The sequence below is a fragment of the Puntigrus tetrazona genome, chromosome 4, assembly GCF_018831695.1.
Source record: "Puntigrus tetrazona isolate hp1 chromosome 4, ASM1883169v1, whole genome shotgun sequence".
NCBI lineage: Eukaryota > Metazoa > Chordata > Actinopteri > Cypriniformes > Cyprinidae > Puntigrus > Puntigrus tetrazona.
The window spans coordinates 7,918,000-7,940,364 of NC_056702.1; the positions used below are offsets into that span (position 1 = coordinate 7,918,000).

Consider the following 22,365-nt stretch of genomic DNA (forward strand, 5'->3'; position numbering starts at 1 on the left):
TTGTAATTATACACGCATGATTTGTGTAACAACTACATCTTAAGAACTCTCATGTTGCATTGACAGCATTTTTTAATTTTTATGTAAGGCCTGCTGAATGACAGAGTTTGCAGGCGTACTTCAATACGGACTTTAATGGAAAGTGCTCATGTTTTGACAGGACTGAGTTTACCTAAGGGAACTGACAGCACTATTTTAACATCACAGTCGCATTCTGATTATTTGTGTTTGTTGTCAACGCTTAAACAACATGATCACAACATGCAAGTGCAAAAATGAAAAAGTGCAACATATATAAAATCAAGTGCAGTGGAAAATATAGTGTATATGTATTATGCATACTGTAACTGTATGATAATTTTTTTTAATTTTTTATTTTTATGGAAGCTGAATTGATGACAGGAGGTTCTTGTACGTACTGTAGACTTTTGTGACCTTGAGGCTAATTTTTGTGATTATAAATGGCAGCCAGAACTCAGTATAGCTTTGTAAAATTACTGCCTTATTGATCGCATATTCATGACTTTAGATAATATCTGTTTGAGCTGTAATAAACTTTTACCCAAATATTACATTCACAGCATCAAACCTTGACTTAACATAGATTAAACCTATTTTCTTCAATTGAGCTGAGCTGAGCTGATAAGCTGTCAGAAATCCATCATTCTGCTTTACGGCTCTTTTATCTCCTTTTTACCCATCAGCTGTTTCCATTATGATGTCCTACGGGCAATCGAGTAAGGTCAAAAAAGAGGGAGTCTATGGGCCGAAGCTATATCTACATGATCTGTGCTTCACTGCGAGCTTGAAGGGACTTTTTCCTATTGAATACTGGCTCTCAGACGTTCTTTCTATATCTTTCTGAGCTCCAGAGACCGGAATGAATGTAATGAGCTCTTTTGGGAAATTGTGCTGCCTTCCTTTACTCTGATTTAAAGCCACACCGCTGTGGAAATGAGTCAGGACAGACTTTGAGAGCCGAGATGTGATGTCTGGCTGTCTGCGTCCTGGGACATTGTTGGATTGGCGCCGGCTCCGGCGGGTCTCCTCGAGTGGGTGGGCTTCTGATGATGGATTGTTGTAAAATTGTGTTGTGATGGACAAAAATCCAACTACTTCTGTCTGAAAGTTTGCTACATAATGATGACAGGATGAGTTTAGATTGAGTGCAGCCTTGGCTCTGGAAGATTTAAGCGTACTGCAATCAATCACAATTTTTCAGTGTGAGAAATGGCAAGAAGGTCAAAGCCAATATGCCAGAAAAATGTCATGGGCTTTCAAACATGTTCCTACTTCCAAAAAAAGTATCTTTTTTTTTTTATCGAATCATGTTGTGTTGGTTGTATACGTTTTATATACAATAAGAAATATTGTGCTTGCTCATGTAAATAAAATGGTAATATTATAAAAAAAAATCCTAAAATGAAAAAACTTTCTTAAAAAATAAATAATTAACTAACTAAAAGAATAAGTGAATTTTTCATTAATGACCAGGCAAATATAATGTGTGATGATGTAATGTAATTAAATTTATAAAATGTTTAATATTATTATTATTAGCTGTATCTATTATTAGTATGTTTCGGAGAATGTAAGGTTTGGTACAGTTTGATACAGCATATATACTATCTTTTGGTCAGGACGCTGTCCAGCAGTGAGGATGTGCAGGACCGAGAGACGGAGAAGGGCCGCCTGGAGGAGGCCTATGAGAAGTGTGATCGTGATCTGGATGAGTTGATCGTTCAGCACTACACAGAGCTCACCACAGCCATCCGAACCTACCAGAGCATCACTGAGAGAATCACCAGCTCTCGCAACAAGATCAAACAGGTGTGGAACGCATTGTGTTATATCGTATTGTTAAGTTATATTATATTATTGGTTTGCTGAACATTAAAAAAACATGATATAGACTAAGTTTTCATTTTGTTGTCAATGTCAGGCTATACTATGGGACATTTTTACATTTGATAAAAGGCATCATTTATTAGAAATAGGAATTCTTGGTAACAGTATAAATATCTTTAAAGCCACTTTTTTAATTTAAAGCAACCTTGCTGAAGAAAAGCGTTGATTTTTAACCTTAAGGTTGCATGGTTAAAAACCGTGATTTAAGGTAGACGAACAATGACTAAGTTGTGCGTTTTAATAACACTGTCACGTAGCTGCCAATTGCTCAGCAATACATCTTCATGCTGTCAGTCTGTTTGTTTACGGCTGATTGAAATAACTTCTTCATAGCATAGGGGTTTTTTTTCTGGTCAGCAGCTGGCGAAGATGAAATGCAACTGCTGCTTTTCTTTGTAGCCCACATAGTTCTGTGATAACCCAGCAATACGTAAACACACACAAGCTGCATGCAGCCTGATATAATACTGGCTATAATACCCAGGGAATGATTTATGAGAGATAATTAGAGGGAAAACAACATGCGGTAGCAGTTTGACGCAAAAAGGGAAATTAAAAACAAATCAACAGCTTTTTTTTTTTTGCTTTTTTTTTTGTATAAACGTCGCTCTCAGCCATGCGGTCTGATGGGTCGTCCCTCAGGCTTCTGTAATGATGGAGGTGTCAGGCTTCTCTCACACACACACACACACACACACACACACACACACATTCAAACTTGCTGCAAAGAACCTTTTTTAGTATTTCTGTCTTCATGCTGCTGAAGTATTTGATGAAAAGTGTCCAGGGACCCACAATCACAATTTTTACTCATTATTATTTAAAGACACAGGTGACCGAGTTTGTTTATCGCTCTCTTGAAAGATGTGTTTGAGTCAAGCACCCCAAAAAAAACGTTTCCCTGTGTGTCTCAATTTGTGTGAAAGTGGGAAAACGGAAAACATAAACCCAGCACAGCCAATAAAACACAACAGTGTTCATTAATTTTGCTGTTTGTTTATCCAGCTTTGGGATTTGCTCACGTTTCTGCATGTTTTGTAAGCGCTTTTAAGAACATTAAAATGAACTAATTACTACCCCCCCCCTCCCCCAAAACATGGTGAGCCATCATAAAAGAATCATTAGGAATCACTAGTAATTGTCTTCGATGTCTGAAATAATATCCTTGTAAATTAGCCACTAAGCTTGGGTTTTAATCTACGGCAAAATGTTTGTTTATCATCTTCTCCCCTGCTGCTGACACGCTTGAAAATAATTATGCGAAGAAAAAAGCTGAGCCGTGAAGCTGTGAAAAACTGCAAAGCGGATGCTCGTGTTATCAAGTGTGAACTTTCTCCTTCTCCTGACATGGTGTGTGTGGGCTGCTCTCTGCTCAGGTCAAGGAGAACCTGTTGTCTTGTAAGATGCTCCTCCACTGTAAGCGAGATGAACTGAGGAAGCTGTGGATTGAAGGTGTCGAGCACAAGCATGTCCTCAGCTTGCTGGATGAGATTGAGAACATCAAACAGGTCCCTCAGAAGCTGGAGGCATCTATGGCCAGCAAGCACTACCTGCACGCCACTGATATGCTGGTAAGTGTGTGTTTGAATGTGTTGTTAGGGGAAATTTTTTACAAAGCCGATTCAAAAAAAAAGTTGGGACGCTGTACAAATTGTGAATAAAAACAGAATGCAATGATGTGGAAGTTGTGGAAGAAAATGTATCATTTTAAGGGAAAAATTAGTTGATTTTAAATTTCATGGCATCAGCACATCTCAAAAAAGTTGTGGAATCCCCTCTTTGTTTTATAACAATCTGCAATCTGCATCCTCCAGCTGTTCCTTATATGTACATTTAACTTTTCCAGCCTCTTACCGCTACCTGTCCCAACTTTGAAGTCCAAAATGAGCCAGCATTTGGCATTTGGCATTTGTCATTTGTCATTTCAAAATGTCTCACTTTCTAACATTTGATATGATTGTGAATAAAATATAAGTTTATGAGATTTGTAAATTATTGCATTCCTTTTTTATTCACGATTTGTACAGTGTCCCAACTTTTTTGGAATCGGGTTTGTATTTATTATTATTCGTGGCAAGTACATGCTACATGTTTTTGTTTCAGCTCGACCTCTTGTGCGTGCATAAAAACTCTCAAAATAAATAGAGCGTTTTAATTTAAACTAACTCATTTCATTGCATGTGTATTAGCAGTGCTGAGTGATAATTCAATAACAGTAATTATCACTATATAACCTTCCTTGATGAAACAGTATGAATTCCCATAAAGCAGAATGAAACATTGCGACTCATTTGAATCGCTCCACATGGACCATTTATCCGCTCAGATCACAGTTCAAAGTGCCACGCTTACTAAAGCAGATGAGTTTACTTGGTCATGCAAACACTAAACAGCGCTGTGAGATGAACACAAATGACTCTGATTTAAACTAGCTTAAAACTAAAGAGGAGAAACTGTGCGCAATGAGTCAGAAGGCTTTCAATCTATACATCGGCATCATTTGCCAGGGGTTTACTGTAGTAACACTCACTACACCATGGCATTGGGTCAGAAATGTGGGGTATTCACGTTGTATTGTATTAAAGGAGTAAGGGTATATTATATACATTGTAAAAAAAAAAATAAATCGGTGAAATTTACAGTGAAAAACTGGCAGCTGTGGTTGCTGGAAAAATACGGTAACAACTGTTTTAACTTAGATTTACACTGATATAATGTTAATATACCAACCTATCAAAGTACTGATACACTGACAACCACCAAAAGCAGGTGGTGATGAGCAAGTCACATGATGAACCAAGGCCCCCCCTTTATTTTTAATACTTTTATTTTATAACTAGCAACGCATGACAGTTAAGACCTTTACATTGTATCAAAAAAAAATCTATTTCAAACCTGTTACAAATTAGAATTGTAAAAATGATTGGTAGTTTAGAGACCAGTATGGTGGAGAGTGGCGTGGTGTGTCAAGAGAATGTGCACTAACATAAAAAGTGACTTATTCAGTTATGCAAGTCTAGTCAGGAGTTTGTTTCTCACTGCATTAACTAAAGCTCATGGGCCTAAAAACATCATCAAAAATAAGAATGTGAAGCTCCAGGGTTTTTTTTTTTTTTTTTTTAAAGATCTTTTTATCAGGTATTTGATCACGCTGTTTCCTCTCAACAGGGGAAATCAGCTGTGGTCAGAGATGACAAGCTTCCTTCTTCCTGCTTTCTCAGGTCCCTCAGGTGTCCTTCTCCTCCTGTGTGTGTGACTGTGTTAAATCTGATGAGGAGTGTTGGGACTGCCAGCAGAGATTACGCTGTACACCGTGTTTCAATTTGCAACTCTCGTCTGAAAACACTCTCCCTCACATTTGTCTGTTAGTTACATGAACACACGTTACCCCCCCCTCCAGACACACATTTGTAAATCTCATACCTGTCACTCTGGTTAACCTCCCTAGTGTCTGCTTTTCAGATGAGCTGTCATTCATTACCTCACATCTGTTGAATTGGCACTTTCCCTTTCCTTTCCTTTCCTTTCCTTTCCTTTCCTTTCCTTTCCTTTCCTTTCCTTTCCTTTCCTTTCCTTTCCTTTCCTTTCCTTTCCTTTCCTTCCCTTCCCTTCCCTTCCCTTCCCTTCCCTTCCTGTCCTTAGGTGCCACATCCCGTCCTTTACTTTCCCTTCCTCTCCTTTTCCCATCATCCTCTTCTTTCCTTCACTTAACCATTCTATTCCCTCTCCATATTTCTTTCATCTCCTTTCCTCTTTGCAATCCTTTCATGTCCTTAACTGTTCTTTTCCTTGTCCTCTTCCTGTCTTTTGCAATTCTCTCGTTCTCCGTTGCTGTTCTTTTCTATCGTCTCAGTTGCAGATTGAAGTGTCTCCTCGAGTGAACCGTGTTTGGCAGTAAGACCTGTAAACAGGCACACTTACACACGCTCAGCTGATCCTGCTGGTAGACACTGTGGCTCATGCAACCCTCATTTGCATGAACAACTCCTTGACTTGTGTGACCCCTCCTCTGTCTGTCAAAAGCGATGCACAAAGTGTGCAGTGATGGTCCTCCAGAGCACTATCAACAGGCCATTAGCTTCCCTCTAATAAAGCACATTCATTCAGAGCCGTTTTGATTTATTCACTAAATATAAACAAGCAGTAGCCACTGCAGGGTAGTTCAGTGCTGAGGGAGAGAAGAGGTAAGGGCGAAGAGAAGCAAAGACTAGAAATACAAGTTAATGCAAGAAAAAAGAGAGAGAGCGAGAGAGAGAGAGTGAGAGATTAAAAGAAGGATGGAAGGAAGAAGGGAAAGGTTGCATAGAAGATCAAGGCTCTGGGACATGTGAGCCAGGTCAGGTGAATGAAATGAGGAAATTGAACTTATCAAAGACACAACTGCTTCAGATTCAGTTTGCAAATGCGGCAGCATGGCAAGTAGCTGCTGATACGGTACAGATTCAGGACAGCATTAAAGCTAAGCCTGAGGGGACTACCTGGACTCGTTCTCCATGTTAAGTTGCATTTGTTCTTCATTTTACAGCTTTAAAATTTCCTTGCACGTGTGTATGAGGAGGAGATTAAAAAACAGATACACAAAACAGAGCAAAAGAGCCAGATGGTTTTTTAAATTAGGTTCCTACCACACAGACACACACACACACACACACACACACACACACACACACACACACACGTATATGTATGTATGTATTTTTTTTTTATTGGGATTTATTTTGATTCGATAAGGTATTACATTTTTAGGGAATTATTTTTTTAAATATTTATTAATGAATTATTAGGAATTGTATTCATTATTAGAAATATATTTATTTTGTGTTATTTAGAGAATTTTTTTTTTAAACAACAAAAAAGTTGTAAATCTCTGTGTGAAAGCAAAAGCAAGCTTACGTATTAATTTGGTTTTAGGGTTTTTGCATCATTTTCTCACTTTGTGTTCACTGATAAGCTCCGTCTCACGCCTCATTCAACCAGCAGCCGCATACTTCATTATGCTCTCTGCAGGGGAGCCACACACACTCAGCAGACTGAATATTCAGCACCACTGTTGTCCACCACGCTGCATTCTCCCTCTTTTAATACCTCGAATGAACGAGAGTTGTTATTGTGCTTTATCGCTGTGGTTTTTGATGGGCAGGTGGGACATATGTTATTATGTGGTCCTGGAGCGCAGCTAGTCTAGGAGGTTTTACAACAATAGATATGCTTGGAACACTTCACTTATTTAGCAACTAGCAATGAACAAACTATATTGGGATTTGGGTTTCGAATCAGTATACTGTGGCCTTAATAAATACTTAGATACTTCAGCATGTTTATAAATGTATAAAGTCATAGTAACAATAAAAAAAAAATAACAATATAGGAAACTAGGTTTTAGGGAAAGACACAATTTTTAAGAAAAAATGTAACAAAAAGAAGTTGGTACTTAAACTTAAAAAAAAAAAATCTAAATGCAAAAAAAGTAAAGTCACTGTTTGCTAAATTATTAAATGCAAATGTAAAATGAACTTTAAATATATTTATGTTTGTAAATTAACTTTATTATTAACTTTTGAAGGCAGCTGACCTCAAACATATACTACAATTGCAGTGAGGAAATGGGACAAAAAAAGCGAAAATTGCAAAAAAAAAAAATTATTTACTTATTAATTTATTGCTTTTTTTATATTATGCAGTGCAATGCACTGTTACATGTCAGCAAGTATTTTTTGAGTTTGATATTTGATACTCATCTCCATCTATTATTTAACATTTTTGCACATAGACGTAAAAGCAGACGTAAAGTTTAAGTCTGCTGTTGTGTTTGCAGGTCTCATCTGTGGAGTCCCTTGAAGGACCCCTGCTACAGGTGGAGGGTCTCAGCGACCTGCGACTGGAGCTCCACAGCAAGAAGCTCAACATCCACCTGGTGCTGATCGACGAGCTCCATCGCCATCTCTACATCAAGTCCACCAGCCGCGTGGGCCACCGAGGAAAAGACAAAGACAAGAGCAAGTGAGTAACTGTGACGGATGAGTATTGAGAATTGTGTTCATTAGATCCTTATTGCTTCGATTCAAATCTAGCGTCAATTCAGATCAAAGATACGTAGGTCAACAATACCACAAAACGTGAAAAATATTTTTAAAAAAAATCTTTCTCAAAACATTTGATTCAGGTTGTGGCAGCAAACTGAAAGCAATTACCTTCAGAGCGGCAAAGTCATTTCTCAGCTTTAGATTAATTTACCTTCGCAGGTTGCTGGTGGCAGGGCGCACAGCTCATCTAATTACTGCGTGTGTACTTTTTAAAAAGAGCAACGTGCTTTCTTAAACCAAACATCCCATGAGTCATTGCTGTCTGATCATTAATAAGGGTGTGGAATATGCCAGACAGAATAACTGATCAGACTAATTAAGAATGCAGGCCTGAATACGGGCCAGAGCTGCTGTAAATCCTAGCTGGTTTGACATTCTAAATAAACTTTAATTAGTCAAAGGGGCGACATGTAGAAAATGTGTTACACAAGTCTGTTTTTGGATCTCTCCATAGTTCTGCTCCACTTAATTAATAACCGGGGCGATTACGTTATCTTGAAGGGAAATCGCAATATTAATTCTTTATTGAAGGCTTTGTTCGCCAGGGTCTTAAATCATTAGCTTGTTGGTAAACAAAGCCTCTACGGCCCTGTTGCCTCCTCCTCACCAGTGTCGTGTAATTAGCTGATTTGCGACTGTTCTCTTCCTGTCCCCGTGTACGGGCCCTGGCCGCCGCGGCTCTGATGCCGGCGTTCAGCACAGACGGAGATAAGTCGTTCGCACCCTCGCAGATGAGGACGAGAGGAATGATAATAGGTTTTTGCTTTTCTCGATGGCGACACGGCCGCCCACGCGCGCACCGTCGCCGGGGGATTGCTGACCCCCTCCGTCAGCGAGCTGCGCGAGCCGCCGCCGCTGCCTCTGCAATGCTAATTCTCATAGATTAGACAAGGCGCAGCGGTGTAGCGCATTAAGCTAATGCAGGTTGGTGACCCCGCAGGGCTGAAGTGTGGAGTTGTTTGTAATAGTGTTTTTGATCTCGGAATTGTGCGTGCGTGTTTGTCGCTCTTCCGCTGCTCTGTTTACGGCCATGTAATTATAGCACAACGCTTTCATGAGGAGAAGTGATTTATTAGTCAGGGTCATGACGCGACTGCAATTTTCTGGCAGGATTTTTATTCATTTCCCCTCTCTCTCTCTCTCTCTCTCTCTCTCGTGCGTTTCGCAATCCGCCTTGTTTGATTCTTCGCGTTCCTGGCGCTTTAATGGCAATGGTTTTGACGAACGTTCTCGGTTATTTTCATAAAACATTCACGGCTGCTCTTTTTATGAATGTTTAAACAATAGATGTTGCAACTTTAATAACGCTTGCTATTTTGAAGAAGGTAGTAACAGTGTCTTGTTGTTGTTGTTTTTTTTAAGGGCTGCTTCAAAGGATACATCTGTTTTGGATGTTGGTTTGTCCACTCCACGCAAGCTCACAGAACCCTCACAGTTCAGCACCCCTGGAACATCCAGCAGTAAGAATCGTCAATGATTAAAAAAATAAATAATTAAAAAAAATTCAAATGAATAGACACTAAAACAACCCTGATGGTTAAAGACTGGACCAAAAACAGAACTAAAAATATATGTAAAAAAATTTCTTTATTTATTTACTGTATAAAAAGATTAATATATTAAAATATTAATATATAATATTTATATATTAAAATTTAATTTAAACTTCCAAAACCTATTAAATATACATTTAAATATAATTTTAACTTTTATTTAAATGTACCATAAATAGATAAATCTCCTACTACATTTAATATAGAATACAATATAATTCTATTACTAAAATCTAACTTACACAGTTTAGTACATTTTTTTTTTTAGACTTATATAGATAAGTTATATACATATGTGGCAATATTTTCTCTTTTGGACAAAAACATTTTTTTTTTAAATAAATGCTAAATATACCTAAAAATATATACATTCTACATATCTAACACTACCCAAATATCTACATTTAAAAACTGTTTTACTAACTATTAATAAGCAGCAAATCAGGAGTAAATTGAGGGAAAAGTAGTAGTTAATTGGATAACATTTTAAGGTAAAATTAAAACCAAAGACAAGATAAAGTGACCATTAGCCAGAGAAAGAGAGAAATGGTGTGTTATTTTTTTTTGCAGAGAAAGAGAGCGAGTGAATTAGAGCTTGATTTAGTGGCTCATAATTTGAATGATAGATTTGTCTCTGCTGTACTGAAGGGAACAGCGTGTGTCCAGGTTGTTATAAAGCGAGGGGTGATTTTGAAGTTCCTGGTGCTTCATTTCGTCTGCCAGTGTTCAGAGAGCTAATTAAATCATTAGGACACATCTGACCAGTGTCACTGTGTCTATTAATATGGCACTTGGGGCTGCCACAGACAAGAAAAGACCTGTGACTGTTTTCTGTGTTACCGAAAGCATTTGCATGAACACGCACTCCTATTATATGTACACTGAGCAGACCGTCGTAATGTGCACACTAATACTGACATAACAATTTTTATTTGTACAATTGCACTTGTACAGTGACTTGCACTTCCACTTACATGCATCTCTAAAAAAGACGCGTGTCCACACACACAAAAGAACACGCACTCTCAGGTTTCATGATCTCAGTACATCATGTTTCAGTAAGCATATTAACCGGTGCAGATGAGATACTCTTTCACGTTATTAATCATGCAGAGCTGTCAGCACAGCGGGGGTGCAGGCCTTGTTATCCGTGCTCTCCTGTGTGGGGCCGACTCCACCGCGCTCAGAGACTCTTATCAGACCCACCAACCCACCCACAGCTGTCTGTTTCTCTCACACTGTCTCTGAGACATGCTGTCAGTTCTTACTACAACTATAGACAACCCTGTCTGCCTGTCTGTCTGTGTGTCTGTCCATCTGCCTGACTGTTTGTCCATCTATCCGTTAGTTGGTCTGTCTCTCTGTCTATCCGTCTGTCTGTCTATTCATGAATTGATACGATCTATCCCTCTGTTTCTTCAACTATCGACAACCCTATCTGTCTGTGTGTCTGTCTCTCTGGCAATCTGTCCTATCTGTTCATACATTGTCTGTCTGTCTGTCTGTCTGTCCATATGTCTATCCATTGATTTATAGGATCGATTTATCTATCTATCTCTTCAGCTACCAACATCCTGTCTATCTATCTATCTATCTATCTATCTATCTATCTATCTATCTATCTATCTATCTATCTATCTATCTATCTATCTATCTATCTATCTATCTATCTATCTATCTATCTATCTGTCTCTCTGTCTGTCTGTCTATCTGTCTATCTGTCTCTCTCTCTGTCTGTCTGTCTGTCTATCTGTCTCTCTCTCTGTCTATCTGTCTGTCTGTCTGTCTGTCTGTCTGTCTATCTGTCTCTCTGTCTGTCTCTCTGTCTGTCTGTCTGTCTATCTGTCTATCTGTCTCTCTCTCTGTCTATCTGTCTCTCTGTCTGTCTATCTCTCTCTCTGTCTGTCTCTCTGTCTCTCTGTCTGTCTCTCTGTCTCTGTCTCTCTGTCTGTCTGTCTGTCTCTCTGTCTGTCTATCTGTCTCTCTGTCTGTCTCTCTGTCTGTCTGTCTCTCTGTCTCTCTGTCTGTCTCTCTCTCTCTGTCTATCTGTCTCTCTGTCTGTCTCTCTGTCTCTCTGTCTGTCTCTCTGTCTGTCTCTCTGTCTCTCTCTGTCTCTCTCTGTCTATCTCTGTCTATCACTTTAGATAATTACTCACCCTTTAATTGTTCTTATTTGCTCTGATTTTGCTAAAGCAGGTAGAAATCCCTCTAATTCACACTGACTACACAATAATTCTTGCGCCGGCTGCAGTTTTCTTCACATTACATGAAACGTTCGCAATTATTGCTGTCGCGGCGCTTCATGTGTGATAGGGTGACGCCATCAGACAACATTTCCCCTGCTGCGGAAGACGTTTCCCTTTTGTCGCCTATTTTGTCTAATGGCCTTTTGCACATCATTTGTCGGTGGTAATTGTAGTAATTATTTAGCAAGCTACAGTTGGGGAAAAAAAAAACCTAAGCCCATTAACTTGCCATAAACATTAAGACCATTTTAAACAGTCATTGGATTTGAGGGTATTAGCTGACAGAAAAATAAGCACTTCACTGTACGATCACTCTATCGAGCAGGTGAATATGGAGAGGTGTGTCATGCAGATTTACTTAAGGATTGTGCTGATGTCATGACGAGAAGGGAGGAAATGATTAGGAAATTATGAAAACACGGCCCTGAAACAGTGTAAACAATATCTTAAAAAGTATTTAAATGCCTATTGAACCTACTGACGTTTTTCTACAATTTGTGTTTAATTATCTCTATATTAATGTTGCTTTACATGAACATTATTAACCTTTTTACCTGTAAAAGCTCTCTGAGGAAAACATCATTAGAATTTTAATAACATTATCATTATAAATCTGTTAGTACAGATTGTTAGTACATATTCATATTTATTCATATATTCAAATTGGAATGTATATTAGTGACCTGATTAATAGCTATGTAATATTTAATGATTTAACACTTAGCAAACCTTATCATAAAGTTTTACTGCCATCTGTTTGCTGTCAAGGTTGCACGTGTATTTGTGTACGGTAGCTTTTCAGTGAACTGTTCAGTATTTTCACGCTGCTGCAATTGTATATTTTTGTAGTGTTTTTGAAGGAGTGTGTGTGTGTGTGTGTGTGTGTGTGTGTGTGTTTGTGTGTGTGTGTGTGTGTGTTTGTGCAGTGCGTGAGCTGCAAGAGATGAAAGAGGACTTGGACGTAGACCCAGAGGAGAACAGTGCAGAGTTCATGGGCATCCTGATTAAAGCTCTTGCCAAACTCAAGAAGATCCCGGAAACCATTAAAGCCATCATGGAGCGCCTGGAGCCTGAGCTCAAGCAGATCCTCAAGAGATCCACCACTCAGATCGCCGACCATGCTTACCAGAGAGGAGAGAACCTGGCACAGGACAACCAGCCCAGGTAAAAGCTCATGGAGATATGGAGCTAGTAGCCTCAATTAAAATGTATAGTCTGCAGGGAATATTAACAATCAAAAGCCATACTAATGTTTCTTAGTTTATTGATTGACAGAGTACTATATGATAATTAAGATTTTTGATTTAAGAGGTTCAAATAAAAGGGATAGTTCTCTCGAAAATGAAAGTGTAATCTCAGGTGAGAATATACTAGTCTCACGGGAAGCAAGTTTTCTGTACAGCAAAGGAAAACCAGTCTCTTCTTGGTTTATATCGAAATCCTCTGGCTCTGACTTTTCTTTACTACTCAGCAGAGCCGAGGCTTCAGTATGACTACGTCCTTGGTTCAAAATAAACTGTGTTCATCATAAATAAGTAAACAAGTTTTGGTTCAAAACTCCATTCACTGCCATAATAAAGTTTGCGAGATCCAGGAAATTTATTTTATGTAACTCTGAAAGTCGTATACACCTTGGGCGGCTTGAGGGGTGAGTAAAGTTTCATCTTGGGGTGAACTATCCCTTTAAGACATTTAATTCAAACAGCTAATAAATGCATTTCCACAAATGAACACTGGGAAAAGTGTTTTGTTTTGCATATTTGCGAATCCCATAGTTTTTATTTGTACCAGCACATAAATATCCATAGTCATACTCAATAGTTGCTCAGTGGCTGCTTGCTTGACGCATCCATAGTGTTTACTATATATCCATAATATATTTCCTAATGCAGCTACATAATGTAAAGCAAGGCTGGATTTAATCAGTTGGCTCTTGATCGATTATTATTATTGTTATTATTATGACCAGTTGGCTCTTGGAGATTATTAAAACAAATGTATTTACATAAACATGCACTAACAAATCACAGAGAGGGAGACGATCGTTTAGAAGTAGATGGGGTCAGTTTTGATTTCACGCTGGCCTCTGAACGATGTAGGAAATAAAACCTGCCAATGACAATGACAGTCACTTCAGATGTAGTTCTCCTTCTTGCAGTGATTTTGTTTTTAGGGAAGCACTTTGGAAGGCATTTGTACTGAAGTGTGATTGGTTTCCATTGTTTTCCTTCTTTATTGCGCTCTCTCTCTCTCTCTCGCTCTCTCACTTTACCCGATGATGGCTTGCTGGATCAATGCTCTCATCTGTCATGTGGCATTCATACCTCCCTCATTTCCAGAAATGGTGTAATCCATAAAAGCGAGCCGTGGCTAGTGTCTGCTTAAGCATCGGCTCTTACGGAGAAAAACAAAAGCAGGGAAAGAAAAGACAGATAATGAAGGCTGTTAAAGAAACTCTCTCCGCCCGAGGCATAAATGAACTCTCAATCGTTTATTTTTCACGCAGCCATTCTCTGGGTTTTAATGTTTGCCCTCCGCTTTTTTTTTTCCACATGTGAGCTTTTAGGGCGCGAGAGAATATCTGCTGACTTTTCATTGTGTGCTTTTAATGAAATAAACGAGGGCTTTTCTTTGAAAGCTGTGATGGCTATGATAGCAACTTGAGTAATATTTAGGATAAATAGTTTTGCGTGTGCTTTATATGAGCGCTCTAAAGTATCATGGAGTTTAAGTACCTTAATAAATAACACAAAAACGCACTGCTGAATGAATATGGCGGTTCATAAATCTGTTTCCTGTAAAGTAAACCACCTTTGCCAGGGTTTATTGTAAATGAAATCGCTCAGATGACCTGAGTGGAAATAAGGTCCCATTTTAACCATACAGCAATTTCAGTGTTTACTTGTGTGTCTATGTCTGGGCTAAAGTGAAAGTTAAGGTAGGGCTCCGTTTCTATGGAAACCTCAACAGAAAAATGAAGTCACTGCTGCATTACAGTCCACTGAGGAAAGGATGTATCACATGTTTCTAACCAGACATGATGTGACAAAGATTGTTGTGAGGTTGTGAAAAGTCTAAGCCAGTCAGATCATATTATACAGAGACGTTAATATTGTATATATATTTTATATATTATATTGTTGATATGTGTGTGTTTGTGATTCTAACCACATAAGAGCATTGATTGATTCATTCCTTTCATTTATTTTCTTCCTTTTTGTTCATTTCCCCATTTATTTGTTTATCATTATTTATTTATTACTCCTCTTTTTTTTATTGGTTTGTTAATTTGTTCTTTTTCTTCTTTCTTTCTATCTTTTCTGTTTTCCTCCCTTTAATTTATTTTTATTCATATTTATTAATTCTTTCATTTATTTATTTAGCTATTTATCTTTCTTCCCTTTTATTTATTTATTCATTATTATTTTTTCATTTTTTTTTATATTTATTTATTCTTCATCTGTTTACTTTTCCTCCCTTTAATTGATTTTCTTCCCATTCATTCATTCACTCATTTGTTCATTTATTCTTGTTTTTTCCCCTCCCTTTAATTTATTTTTCTACCCATTTATTTATTTTCTTTTCTTTTTTTTCAGTTTTTATGATGTATAAGAATAGTCTGAATATGACCATCGGTGGATAAAGATGCAGTCGCGGTGCAGATCGCCTGGTTCATGCTTTGCCTTGGCTGTCTGCAATCTTTGTAGGAACAAGTGGCATCCTGTATAATATGTGTTTACATGTTGAGTCTAAGTCAAAGGTCATGTCCTGTCCTCTGTAAATCAGGCTTAACATGTGTTATCACGCACCTTCCCTCACGTGAACATCCATCATCTTCCTGCCGTCCACCTCCCAGCAATCCTAATACCCTACATCATGCTGTCGCCTCCAACCTCTTCATTCCTCCTACCAGTGTTTTCTTCTGCCTCGTTTTACTTGGACGAATGAGTAAACTCCATAAAAGTCAGGCAGATGTGTGTCCTCCTAGAGGACCCAGAGAGTTTGACAGATGCTGCTAATTGTTGTTGGTGAACAGCTGCCGCTGCTCAACAGGGAGATTCTGTCAGCACCCTGCTGCTGTCATGTTCATTAGTAACAGAGAATGGACCGCTTTTGGCTCGGTTTTGGTGATGTAGAGGGATTTCTGACAGCCAGACTGACTGCAGTAGTTGCTTTGTCTTGGAACGCTTCTAGATTAGAAGTTTTCAAACTGGGGTCCAGGGACCCCCAGGGGCCACAAGGGGGTGCTGGGGTTTTTTACAAACAAACATACCAATAAAAAAGGTTAGCACAATGTATATTTTTATGTCAACGTCAACTCAAAACTTAAAAACCCTAATAGTAATAATTAATATGAGTAATGAATTATTTAAAATGCACGTGAATGCTTTCGTTCTGCTTTCTGAAAAGTGGTAAAAAAAAAATAAATTGTGATTGTTATAATATCTGTTATAATGTCTCTCTCTCTCTCTCTCTCTCTCTCTCTCTCTCTCTCTCTCTCTCTTTCTCTCACTATCGCTCTCTTCAGGTTGTTGCTGGAACTGCTCGAGCTGTTGTTTGATAAGTTGAATGCCGTGGCCCAGGCTCACAGTGTGGTTCTCAGTCACCTACAGCAGATTGTTTTCTCTCGCAATGGAGCCCAGGAAGGGATCAAACTCTATGAACAGGCTGATGTCTATGCCAAGATCCAGACCGTCCTGCAGGTCAGTCCCTGGCGTGTCATCCAAAAAAAGCAGATTCAGGTCACCGGATGATATATTTGGAATCTAAAAGATTACAGTGGAATCTATACAATATAGCAATACCCTAGCCACCACAATGCAATGTATTAGAAACAAATCAAATTCATAGCAGCTCCTTGGTCACAACCCAGTGTTGTGACTTTCAGTCTTTCAAGCTGTTATTCACAAGCAGATTCATGCTATTAAATGTTATTTACAGGTAACTGTATAATTAATTACTAATAATAATTAGTTCTTGCTGTTCCTTGTGTCTCTTCTGTTATGGTGGTAAATGTGGAGGAAGAACGTTTGACTGAAGTTTTGTGAAGAATCTACATTAGCTCATCCCAAGTGTCATGTTTAATTGGAGTGTGTTAATTGAAAAATGTTGACTTTTTAGTGTGCATGTGTGTGTTTTGAGGCAGGTGAGATTGCCAGCTGTTCACGTAACCTTTGAGAATCTCTCAAGAGGCCCAACATTTTGTCTGTTTGTGTGTTTGAAAAGCACCTGCTGGAAATCCTGTTGCCGGTTTTAATCGCATGTGATGCATAGGTTTACGTTTCTGATTTGTTTTGTGATTTACTTTGGTTCACGCTATTTTGTTTTGTTTTAAGCAATTGAGCTATTTCTGGAGTTCCGCCAGTTTTCTTTGTTTGAAGTGGCAATTAAGATTCATGATTCACCAGATTCACAAGATCAATGTGACATAAATGGAAAATGGTTCTTCTGCCGGCTTATGAATGCTGACTCGCATCTATCTAGAATTATTTTCTTGAGCAATTTTAAAACGGCTTTAGGTACAGATGGTAAAAAGAATTCAGAACTATCTCCGAAACTATCCTGGTTAATTTTATCCTCCATATTCACTGTTTTTCTTCTCTTAAAGAATTCCATCTCTTCTCATTCTCTTTCTGAATATCATTCCTTGTGTACTCTTTGTTTCATTGTTCATTGTTTTTCAGCGGCATGCGAGAGAGGATCCAGTTGTAGAGACAGGCATCAGGAGAAGGCGGGAGAGAAAGAGAGATGGGAGTAGAGGTACAGCTGGGGAATGAGTAAATGGGTTTGTCATCACTCCATCAAACAGGGTGAAGAGTCAGACTGTGACCTTGTACTTCCCTCTTGTCTTTTTTTACTCCTCTTTTTAAATCAGTCTGCAGAGAGCTGTAACGAAAGAACAAGCTTGGCCCTGCCAACAGTTGCTAAGGCCCTGCTGGGCTCTTCGTAGACCTTAAGTAACGAGGCGCATCTTCTAGAGAGTTGACTACAGAAGTCAAAATATGCATTTAACTGCAGTGTGATGAGGTGTGTGTGTGTGTGTGTGTGTGTGTGTGTGTGTGTGTGTGTGTGTGCTGCCTCTTTTTCGGCATTCATTAGCACAAGCACCTCACACTCTAGCTAGCAACAAATTAATTTGTTTATTTTGAGCCTTTGCTTCAGCTTGTAGCTCTCTAGAGATCTACAGTGAATATGACTTTAAATAAAAAAATTATATACTGTAAACATATATGTGAGATTTTATGTATATATATATATATATATATATATATATATATATATATATATATATAGATATATAGATATATATATATATATATATATATATAGAGAGAGAGAGAGAGAGAGAGAGAGATAATATTTATAGAGTTAGTAGTTAGTAGTGCACATATGTAGATTTAAAGCAGTAGTATAAAACACTGAAATATTACAATTTAAAATAATGTATTTTTATTTTATTAGGTTATAATAATAGATGAATGATAAAGTCATATAATAAAAGCTGAATTTAATATAAAAATTATTGTACACAGTATTTATGGAAAAATATTTTTTTAATAAAATGAAATGTGTTTGTTCACTAAAATGTAATAAAATCATTCAAATATAATTCAGAAAACTCATGGAAGACACAGAATTGTGTCAAAATAAATTTTTCATATTTGAGAGAAACGCCATTTGCATTAACCTTTTAATAGTTGCTGTTAAATCACAAATAAAAAGTTTCATGTTTTCAATAAACTAGCCATGCTTTTTGATTAATACAAATTAATTTAAGCAGTCCAGAAACAAGCAAACAAACCGAATCAATTTAATGTGTGACAAATTACTTAATAAAAGTATTAATTTCTTGAAAAACTTTGGAATGGTAGTATTGGATGACCAGTGTATTGGGGGAATTTTTCATTTTGTCTTTTGAATGAAAGAAGAAATGTCTCTCTTCATATTGTTTAGTTTTTAAAAGGTAGAGAGATTTACAGCCACAAACTTATTAGGTGGTAAAAATGAAGGAAAGGCCACAGTGTGGAAGTGTTCCTACAACACACGTCCGTCCTGGCTTTGCTAAAATAGCTGGTATTAAGTGTTCAGCGTGTTTTCCTCCTCGAGTGGGCTGGTTGCCAGGGGCTGCAGTGTCTCCTGTGGTCACGGTGTGAGATAATGTAAGCCCTTGATGAGAATCTTCATTAAGGTAGATGAGGTTTTTCTAATCGTGTTTTTTTTTTTCTCTTCTCCTGATCCCATCTTTTTAAAGTCTCATCTGATCTCTTCTTCTCTTCCTCTGACTGCGACAGCATTTTGTCACTTCAGACTTGTCCACATGCTCAAACATAGATGCTTCCCCTGAGATTAAGTACTAGAGCTATAAATCTGAACCATCATAAAAATGCACAGCATCTTCTTAAAGACACTGCTTTTTCTTTCTGTGTTCTCTTTATAGTAAAAAGCCGCTTTAAAATGCTGCGTTCTTCTCTTTAGACTGAAGAGGGTGGGACACATACACATGCACATTTGATCTTTTTTTTCCTTTTCCCTCTTGTTCATTTTCTATTGATTTTCTTTCCTTTTGCTGGCCATTCATTTTCTCTTTTTTCAGTTCCCTTTCTTTCCTCATGACACTCTTGAGTTCTAGTCTCAGGTGCTGATTGTAGAACTGTGTTCTCAGGTGTGACTTATGTAAACTTCAGTCTCAAGTAAAAATGATGGACCTGTTCTCATGCACCGATGCACCTGATGTTCTCGGGTGTCATTTTTGGGGGGTTACCTTCATGATATACTCTTGTTCTATCATAGGTGTAAATGAGACTCCTGGCCTGTACACCCTTGTCTTTCTATCTATCTTAATACCGTACTTCTTTTCCCAAGTTTTCTCTGTTCCTGTGGGAGACAGAAATCACATTGACCTTTCCATTACACTGAAGACATGAAGGCCATGGCATGGACAAATGGACCTGAGAGACATGTTATAATCTTTATTCCTTTCAGTACTGGGGGAACAAAAGTCCGATATTCTTAGAATCCATATTGAGCTTGTAAACCTAGCTCATAAAAAGCCATGCAGAGTTTTTTTAGAAGTGTGTGGAGTAAATAGTTATTGATTTTTCCGCAGTTGCCGTTGACTGAAATGTTTGTCACTGACAAACCAATCTTGAATTCGTCCTACATCATTTTATCACTTTAAATACCACAGAAGAACAGACAAAACAATAAAAACCTTTTTAATTCTTACCCAGTTCCAAGTCCTGCACTAATAATTCTCATCAGACAGCTAAAAGACTTTATATCACTTTAAGAAGCTAAAACTGATTGCGCTTGTAGAAATCTTGTTCTTCGTTTCCTCCTAAGCCTCATGGACTTGAGCCCAAGAATGATGGGTAAAAGGGTGAGGGGAACGAGAGCGTGAAAGGGGGAAAAAAAAAAAGGAAATTACAAACTTTCCACTTTGACAACTTGTTTAGATTTAGTGGGAACCACACAGCCTCAGAGTAATTGGATTATACAGTGTTAGTGAGGCGTTTCATGCCCTGACAGTGATTAGTCTGGCAGCGGAGGGAGAGGCAAAGTGCTTCTGTTTCATGTCGGCGAGATAGACAGACACATGGCCTCTAAATGAGCTGTTGTGTACCAGTCTAAATGATCTATTGTAACTGGCCACGGCTTGCATATCGCTTGTGGATTTGAAAGATTTCCACCACAGGGTTAATGATCACAACAGTTCATTTCCATGTTTTCAAGCCCAACGTTCCTCTTTCCCCCAAGGCTTTATGGTCGAGGCACGCTGGCTGTTTTGAAAAGCGCCACTCTTATGTTCATTAATTACGACGGTAATTATGCATTCTTTTGTGATGTGCGTCTCTGTAATAGCAACGCCCGTAGTGGACTCTACCGAGTATCACTGACGAGAATGCTAATGACCCAGCCGTAATAAGATGCTGCTCCAAGCACTGACCTCTCTGTGCGGTATATCTATTGAACTGGAATATTGCAGAAGTGCTGGATACAATGGAGGATGACGGGTAGAAAATGCTCAGTGAGGCTTTTGATTCCATAGTGTTCACAGTGTATCACTGATGAGGTCAGCTCATGTTTTTAAAGAAAGGTTATTCACCCTCTTGAGGGAAGGGATTGTTTTCCTATCTATTAGACTTGAAGAAATCTCTTTTTTTTACGTTGAGGATCATACTCATTGAAAGTATTTATTCTTTTATTTATTTTTTTTTATATTTTGCTGTGTTTTATGTTTAGTCTTTGTCTTATTTTGTTTTGTCTTGTTTTGATTTTGGTTTTAGCTCATTTGGACTGTGTTTTGACTGGGTTTGTTTCATTTTGTCTTGTCTTTAGTTTAGTTCAGTTGTGCTTTTTAGCTTGTTTTGGATACGTTTAGTTTGTCTTGTTTTTGGTTTGTTTCGTCTTGTCTTGCCTTCTATTTATTTCTCGTGTTTTGTTTATAATTCCCCTACTTGTATTATTTTATCACATTTTTTATATTTTCTATTTATTTCTAATATTTCTGTTCTTTATTTTCTGTTTCTGAACTCAGGTTATTTAAATGATCAACACCAAGGCCCATCTAGTCTCCAATCTAAAACCTATATTTACCCTCTGAAAGATTCAACCCAATTTACTGTTATTGATTCTGGTTAAAGTCGGCATTACATGTTTGAAACCTCAGCAGATTATTTTTCCAGAAAAAAAATGCAGGAGGCTTACACTTTTTCTTATATGAAAAGCTTTAAATTAATCACATGACTTCTAGCAGGTGTGTTGTCATATTTACTCCATAGATGTGCCTTTTGCATGTTTACGTTGCATTTGTGACATTGTAACGCACTGAATCCCTCACCAAATGCACTCAGAGATGATGACTTTCATTTCCAGAGTGATTGCAGTGGATAAGCACCTGACTTCCTCATATATACTTGGATCAGTGGCAGATCAGAAGAGAGATTCTTTTAATTTGACCTTTTAACTGTATATAAAAAGATGGCAAAATGCTATTTGAACTCAATATATCTAATATTTTATTTGTAGGCATATATTTATATATTTTGTGTGTAGGAAGTGAAAATCTGATGAAGTAGCATGGCGGAATGTAGGCATAAGATAACAAAGCGGCTGAGGGGTCATACTAACATATTACCTTGGCTGGATGCATCCAAGATCAGTAGCGTAATATTAAGCATCACATGCTATTTTATTAGATTGATTTATTATTTTTTTTTGTCTGTTTTGTGTGCTTGCATTATTATGAATAATGTTAAGGTATCCATGGAGACAGAATACCAGGTTCGTAACACCCCTCCTCCATAATGATTACAGTTTTATTGTCAGTCAGGTGACGGGTCATATGTTTTTAATTGCACCGAAATAAGTAAAAAATAGGTTGTTTTTGTGTTTTTAAAAGTTAGGAAGGTCAAGAATGCACCCCATTTTTTAAAAACACTTTGGAAATGGTCATGTTTTGGTGTCAGGCTCCTTCTTGGAAACCATGGAACAAAAAAGAACTTCGTAATTTCAAGAGGGGTTGAAGAGAGGCAGGAAGCTTTGTTTATTTCCCTCGTTTCTTAAAGCACTCTG

The 22,365-nt window shown here is 37.9% G+C and overlaps 1 protein-coding gene across 2 annotated transcripts in view; it reads left to right on the forward strand.

The window, feature by feature from the left end:
* Positions 1-22,365, forward strand: part of exoc4 (exocyst complex component 4) — a 101,753-nt gene that overhangs the window by 250 nt on the left and 79,138 nt on the right. For both annotated transcript variants that reach the window (XM_043236716.1, XM_043236717.1), the window contains exons 2-7: positions 1,641-1,830; positions 3,285-3,479; positions 7,724-7,908; positions 9,354-9,451; positions 12,717-12,954; positions 16,319-16,493. In XM_043236716.1, coding sequence (XP_043092651.1) covers positions 1,641-1,830; positions 3,285-3,479; positions 7,724-7,908; positions 9,354-9,451; positions 12,717-12,954; positions 16,319-16,493 — 1,081 coding nt within the window. The remainder of the gene's footprint in view (positions 1-1,640; positions 1,831-3,284; positions 3,480-7,723; positions 7,909-9,353; positions 9,452-12,716; positions 12,955-16,318; positions 16,494-22,365) is intronic.